The sequence below is a fragment of the Dendrobium catenatum genome, unplaced genomic scaffold, assembly GCF_001605985.2.
Source record: "Dendrobium catenatum unplaced genomic scaffold, ASM160598v2 original_scaffold_63998, whole genome shotgun sequence".
Classification (NCBI taxonomy): Eukaryota; Viridiplantae; Streptophyta; class Magnoliopsida; order Asparagales; family Orchidaceae; genus Dendrobium; species Dendrobium catenatum.
Genome location: NW_021382448.1, coordinates 1 through 7,929, shown reverse-complemented (window position 1 = coordinate 7,929; position 7,929 = coordinate 1). Strand labels below are relative to the sequence as shown.

Sequence of the window (7,929 nt, the reverse complement as noted above, 5' to 3'; positions counted from 1 at the left end):
TTTGTTGTTAACGGCTTGACTAAAGATGAGAAATTATCGGCAGCAGGCCTATGTCTAGAAGGGAAGGCACTCTCTTGGTACCAATGGAGAGATCAGAGGAGACCTATCCGAAGCTGAGGAGAATTCAAGGGCAGTTTGTTAGAGCATTTCCAAACCGATCGGGGAGGAGACTTCTACGAGCAGTTCTTTGCCCTAGTACAGGAGTGGTCTGTGACCGACTATCGAGGTTTAAGCATCTAGCCAGCAGGGTGGAGCGCTTGTCTGAGACGGTGCTGGAGGGAAATTTTATGAAGGGGTTAAAGGCCGAGGTGCGAGCAGCGGCGAAGGTCCTGATGCCCAGAGACCTAGGGGAGGCCATGAATCTTGCACAGTTGTCGAAAATCAAAAGAACATGGAGAAGGGAGAGAAGAGTACTAGTAGCTCAGGAGGCACTTACAGGTGGACGACTACCCACCAAGCCACCAAGGGAGCTTCCCCAGGAGAGATGAAAGCAGTTCCAAAGGAAAAAAGCAACAGGAGGAGGAAATGGGGGACAGTTCAAGAGGCTCACTGACAAGGAAATGCAAGAGAACAGAACGAAAGGGTTGTGTTTCCGATGTGATGAAAAATATATGCCAGGGCATAAGTGCAAGGATCGAACTCTTCAGGTTCTCCTTGTTTGTGAAGATGAGGAAGACGAAGAGGGTGGGGGAAGCGATCCAGAGGTAGAGGAGGAAAAGATGCATCTGGATGTGGCAGAAGTCTCTCTCAACTCTGTAGTGGGATTCACTCCAAGTCACACTATGAAGGTAAAGGGAGAGATAGCTGACCGTGGAGTCGTGGTGTTGATTGATAGTGGGGCAACCCACAATTTCATTTCCACCTAGATTGTGGAGCTGCTGGGGATGAAGTTAGTGGATACTGGAGGCTATGGGGTGATGATGGGCACTGGGAAGGCGGAAATGGGAAGAGGAATCTACAAAAAAGTGGTGCTGAAAATCCAAGGCAAGCAAGTGAAGGAAGACTTCCTTCCCCTAGAACTGGGGAGTACGGATGTCATCCTAGGGATGAAGTGGTTGCAAACTTTGGGGGAAACCAAAATCAATTGGGGCACACTACGGATGGAGTTGATGAAGGGAGGAAGGAAAATGGTGATTCAAGGGGATGTAGGGCTGACCAAGGCAGGGGTTCTCTGAAATCCCTAATCAAGACAATTCAGGAGGAAGGGGAAGGCTACTTGGTGGAATTACACATCATAGAGGGAGTGGGTGGGGAGGAAGGGGGAGACATACCCCTCTATGTGTAGCCTTTGATCCTGGAGTTCGAGGAGGTTTTTCAATCCCCTATAGGGTTGCCACCACCCAGAGAGCAGGAGCATGCCATCACATTAAGAGAGTGAGTGTCGTCGGTCAGTGTGCGACCTTACCGTTACCCTCAGTTTCAGAAGGATGAAATAGAAAAGTTAATCAGAGAAATGCTGGAACCAGGGATCATCAGACCCAGCACCAGCCTGTTCTCTAGTCCTATTCTATTGGTAAAGAAGAAGGATGACAGTTGGCAGTTTTGTGTAGACTACCGCCCACTCAACAAGGAAACGGTATCTGATAAGTTTCCCATACCAGTGATAGACGAATTGTTGGATGAATTGAGTGGAACGGTGATTTTCAGCAAGATCGACCTGAAATCGGGATATCATCAGATTCAAATGAAGAAAGAAGATGTGCCAAAGACTCGCTTTTAGAACTCATGAGGGCCACTATGAGTTCCTGGTGATGCCCTTTGGCCTCACCAATGCTCCAGCCACTTTTCAGGCACTCATGAATATGATTTTCAAACAGTACGTGAGGCGATTTGTTTTGGTATTCTTCGATGACATCTTAGTGTATAGCAGAACAGAGGAAGAGCACCAGCTGAGAGCTAACTTGAAGCTAGTGTGAAGTACCTAGGTCATGTGATATCCAAGGAAGGGGTAGCAGCAGATCAGTCCAAGATTGAAGCCATGCTTAAGTGGCCTTTGCCCAAAAATATAAAGGAGCTGAGGGGATTCCTAGGGCTTACAGGGTACTACAGAAGATTTGTGAGGGGATACAGCACAGTAGCTTGGCCACTCACTGAGCAGTTGAAGAAAGATGGATTCTTATGGGGGGAGGCAGCTACGACAATATTTGAGCACTTGAAGAAAGCTATGACCACAGTTCCGGTCTTAGCATTACCGGATTTTACTCAGGCCTTTATAGTGGAGACAGATGCATCAAGATACGGGCTAGGAGCAGTGCTGATGCAGAGTCACAAGCCCATTGCTTATTTCAGCCAGGTGTTGACTACTAGAGTCCGTCTGAAATCTGTCTATGAGAGGAAATTGATGGCAATTGTTTTGGCCATCCAAAAGTGGCGTCCCTACTTACTTGGAAGTCATTTCATCATCCGGACCGACCAACGGAGCCTGAAATATTTGTTGGAGCAGCGCATGGTGACAGAGGAGCATCAGAGGTGGTTATCCAAACTGCTCGGGTATGATTTTGAAATTCAGTACATGCCCGGGGTAGAAAATAAGGCAGCAGATGCCTTGTCCAGGTGCATGGGTGAGCTGCAAATAGTAGCGGCAGAGCTGATTTAGTGAATGAAGAGGGAGGCCATCCAGGGTACTCATTGGAGGGGGAGAGATTGTTGTATCAAGGGAGGTTTGTGCTGCCCAGAAAGTCAGTATACATCCCACAATTGCTCCAGGAGTTCCATGAAACTGCAGTGGGAGGTCATTCAGGAGTGCTAAAGACTTATAGGAGACTAGCGGCAGAGTTGTACTAGAAAGGTATGCATAGAGATGTGGAAGATATGGTATCCAGGTGGGAGGTGTGTCAAAGAAATAAGTATTTAGCTATATCACCAGGGGGTTACTGTAGCCATTGGCATTACTAGGACGAGTCTGGGAGGAGATATCTATGGACTTTATTGATGGGCTACCCCGCTCGGAAGGATTCACTGTGATTCTAGTGGTAGTGGATAGATTGAGCAAATATGCTCACTTTATTCCTTTACGCCATCCATACACGGCGGTGACAGTAGCGTTGATCTTTATCAGGGAGATAGACTACATGGAGTGCCAGAGGCGATTGTATCAGATAGAGATAAAGTGTTCCTCAGCCATTTCTGGAAAGAATTGCTCAGACTGTAGGGGACGGTGCTAAAAAGGAGTACAACTTACCACCCACAGAAGGATGGCTAAACAGAAGTAGTCAATCAGAGCTTGGAAACTTATCTGAGATGCTTCGCATCAAAAACACCCAAGCTATGGGCTAAATGATTATCATGGGCCGAGTACTGGTACAACACCTCTTTTCATTCAGCCTCTCAGATGACCCCATTTAAGGTGTTGTACAGAAGGGATCCGCCCCACTTGGTGCATTTTGGGAGTAGCAGCACACCCGTTTCTTCAGTAGAAGAGTATTTGGAGGAGAGGGACAAGACACTGGAAGAGTTAAAAAGACATCTGTTGAGGGCTCAACAGATTATGAAGAAACAAGCTGACGGGCATCAGAAGGATATTCAGTTTGAGGTGGGAGAGAAGGTATTTTTGAAACTCCGCCCATATCGACAGAAATCGATCGCCAACCGGATGAATGAGAAGCTTTCTCCAAGGTACTTCGGTCCTTATGAAGTACTGGAAAAAATTAGAGTCATGGCATGTCGTCTAAAGTTACCATCGACAGCGACGATCCATCTGGTTTTCCATGCATCCCAGCTAAGGAGATCCATTAGAGACTATGCTACAAGTTATGAGTTACCCGGGACATTAACAGATGAAATGAAAATGGTCTTGGAACCTTTGGAACTCATGGAGGTTCGTTAGAAAGCAGATGGAGCCACAGAAGTCCTAATCAAATGGAAGAACCTCCTTGACTACGAGGCCACGTGGGAGCCATACGAGCGGATGAAGAGACAGTTTCCTGACTTCTACCTTGAGGACAAGGTGGTTCTTTGGGAGGGTGGTAATGTTAGACCAGTCCATAGAAGACCGGTCCAGCCGGCCCAATCCATTGGGCCGGCTCTATTTGTTTACGGGAGAAGAAAAAAGGCGGAACCAGCAAGGGTGCCGGCGGAAACAGCAGGGAAGGAATAGGTGGGGTCCTCTTGTTTTTCAAATTTAATCTTGGAGCCAAAAGGAGTGGAAGCAGGGGCAATTAAGTCCTTTTATGTTATTTTTGAATTGTATGCATTAAGTAGGGAGAAAAGGATAGATTAGGGTTATGTGAAATTTGCATGGAGTTTTCTTGTTCTTCTTTGGTGGATAGGGCTCTAGATCGAATTCTAGAGATTGGGAGAGTGCGATCCTCCTCTCGAATAGAGGATCCTTGTATCTTTGCTATTTTCCTTGCATCTATTAGTAAAATACAAGTCTTTTCTCCATGTTTTATGCAGTTTTTCTCTGTTTTTCCTCATTTTTGGGCTGTTTTCCTGCTGTGGACAGCAGTTGGTTTTGAGATTTGTTGCCAAAGTGATTAGGAAATACTTGAAATCAAGTATTTCCTATCACCTACCCAATCAATTAAAACCTATGGGCAGCATTGCTATAGAGTTAGGTTGTAAGAACCATCCTTGGACAACTCATAAATAGAGCAATAAGCCCCATTCCAAATCAAAATACCTGGACTACTTTCTACGAAAGCCATAAGTCCCAACCTAAATCTAAATACCTGAGCTACTTCCTAAAGAAACCATAAGACCTGCTCCAATAACTCTTGGGTTACTTCAACATGAAGTCATAAACCCCAAACTAAATCAATTTATTGGTATTCTAATAGATGTATACCCCAAACCCCAAACTAAAATTAAAACCCAAATCTCACCACTTCAGTCTACTCGGGATCTCTGAGATGAGGTAACCCATGGCTGCTAATCAGATTCCCTAGACACTACGATCAATGATTGTTAGTGTTGGTAGACTGAAATCTATGGTATACCCTGGACGACGGAACCATGGGATCATGATCGGGTTTACCTCCACTTCCCCTACTATTGAGACTAAAATTTATTCATCCTTAATCGAGAGTTCTCTCTTACGTAGTAAGAGGGGTAATTAACTATGAGTTTTTGCACTCATAGAAAAATAGAACCTCAGATCTTTAAACCCTGACACTACTCTTAAGAGAAATCTGGTTAACTACAATCTAACTTAAGGAAAATGGAATCCTACAACTGCAAAGCAGGATTCATACATTCGTGCCATTTTTCTTGAGCCAACAATTTGAATGCAGTTTTGGGATTGACTGATTTAGTTTGAATTATTCACATCAATGCCAATCTAATGGATGGTTGAGATTGATTGAATATGATTGAGGTTTGATTGAGGTTTAATTGAGGTCTCGATTGAAGATTAATTAAAGCTTGATTAAAGTTTGATTGAGGTTTGGATTGAAGTCTAAAATGAAGATTAATTGAACTTTCATTGAAGTTTGATTTGAGATTGATTGAGGGGCTAGATTGAAGTTTTATTGAAGACTAGATTGAAGTTTGATTGAAGACTGGGTTGAGGTTTGATTGAAGACTAGATTGAGGTTTGATTGAAGACTAGATTGAGGTTTGATTGAAAATTGGATTAAGATTTGAACTGAAGTCTAGATTAAAGATAAGATTAAAGTCTAAATTGAGGTCTAGATTGAGTTCTAGAAGATTGATAACTGCATAATTATCAGCCATCATATCAACAGGCAAGAGTCTGGAAATGTCCTAATAACCTAATACAAAAATGAGGTCAATTGATACGAGCACCCCATGTAAGATTACTAAACGCTTATGGTCGTCGTTGCTAAAGAGTGGGGCTAGTTAACTTGTTTGTCGGGTCGGTTGCCTACGTGATTAAGGCCTGATGCTTCACTCGGATGGTCCAAATCAAAAGTTTTTGGGGTCCTTGAACCTGTTTTTGACAGTCCGAAAAGAATTTTGACACTTTTAGAGCCTAATGGAGCCTTTATGGTTAAATTGAAAAACTTTTAAGAGTTTTAGTGAAATTTTTTTTACGTCTTTCACCACATTAAATAGGTTCGCTTCATGAAACACTCAAATTATAATCTAGGATATTTTACCCAATTTGTGGCCCCGATGGAAGTTCCATGTTAATGTCCGGGAAACGATTGTGCCTCATAATTTTCCCAAAATTATGATTCATTGTAACTTTCAAGAATGCTCAAACAAATTTTTGGATTTCACAAGCTATGATATCAAAAAAGTGGGACAACAAATATATGACAAAAAAAAAACTTCTTGGTTCAGCACGAATTTTGAGCCATATCCAAGTTTGAAACTTCTTAAATTAAATTTAGGACCATCTAAACATTAATTTAAGCAAACTTATACTTATACTGCACATCTCAAAGAGCCGAACCTAATGACACAAAAATCGGACCAAATCTAGCCCAAATGGATCCAAATCAAGGAAGTTTATAAGCATAAATTATATGATCAAATAATATTAAAATATGACACGCTTATAGTCAAATCGAGTGGCTCAATGAGGCAAAATCAATGTGCCAATATTGCTTAGTTTTTACATCATTTAATAACATAAATGATCACAAATTATCTATGATAAAGGCGATCAATATGGGTTTTCCGAAGGAGCGCCCAAGATTTTCTTTAGATCTTCTTCATATTTACGGGGCATGCCACTCTAAAAAATAAATGAATAGTGCTTCAACTTCCAACATGAAAAAGGGAATTTGGCCGTCGTAAGCTTAGATCTTTTGTTGGAGATTGAAGAGATCTCTAAGACTTTAATGATTTAAAGCTCCACCCATGCACAAATGTAGGAGATCTTCCATCAACCAACTGGACCACCGCCCGGCTGCACGATTACCGCCATACTTCCACCCAACCATAGTCAAACCATCGCTCCATCACAAATAGATGCCAGGCCTCAAACTTACTGGACCACTGCCCAGCTTCCTTCGATAAACCACTATGATCTTCGTCGCCTGGTGACTACTATCACATCAACCAATGTCGCATGCTGAATATTATTCCTCTAACCTCCATCGCTAGCTGACTATAATCCATCTGACCTCTATGGCCCACTGAATATAGGGTCCCTCAGGCCTCCATTGCCAACCGACTACGGTCCCTCAAACCTCCATTTTCTAGCATCTACTGTCCCTCTAGCCTCCATGGGGATCTGACTATAGTCCCTCCAACCTTCGTCGCCCACCGACTACAGCCCCATCGACCTCCATGGACACTAAACTATGGTCCCTCTGACCTCTATCACTCACCAACTAGAGTCCCTCCGACCCCTATTGCCCGCTACCTACAATCCCTACGACTTCATTTTCCTGTCGACTACGGTCCCTCCGACCATTGTAGCCTACTAACTATGGTCCCTCAAACCTCCATCACCAGCCGTTTATGATCCCACCAAGCACCGTTTCCCGTCGAGTAAGATCCCAATGACCTCCATCGCACGTTGACTATGGTCCCTATGATTATCATCACCTTTCGACTATGATCCCTCAGACCTCTATCGCCCGCCAAGTACAATTCCTCTGACCTCCATCGCCTATCGATTACGGTCCATATGACCACCATTGCCAGCCAACTACGTTCCTTTCGACCACCATTGTCCCTTGACTACAGTCCCTCAACCATCATCACCCATCAACCATGGTTCCTCTATCCTTAATCTCCGGTTAACTATGATGCCTCACACCACCATCATACACTAACAATAGTCCCTCCAACCTCTGTTGCCCAACCATTTTGGTTCCTCTGACGTCCGTCGACTATGGTCCCTTCGACCTTTTTCACACAAGTCGACTACGATCACTCCAACCTCAATTTCTCTGACTACGATCCTACCAACCAATGGAATAGGCCAACACTCTCTTGAAAACAACTCTCATATTAGTAGTTTCTTCTAACTCTCACCATATAATATGCTCTCTATTTCCTACATTGAGCCAA

General features: G+C 43.6%; 1 protein-coding gene across 1 annotated transcript; it reads left to right on the top strand.

The window, feature by feature from the left end:
• Window positions 1-3,331: 3,331 nt before the first annotated feature.
• LOC110114338 lies at window positions 3,332-3,817 on the top strand (the record flags this gene model as incomplete). Its single annotated transcript, XM_020847190.1, has 1 exon — window positions 3,332-3,817. A coding segment is annotated over exon 1 (486 nt), but the record flags the coding sequence as incomplete, so codon positions are not given.
• Between the last annotated feature and the right edge of the window lie 4,112 nt (window positions 3,818-7,929).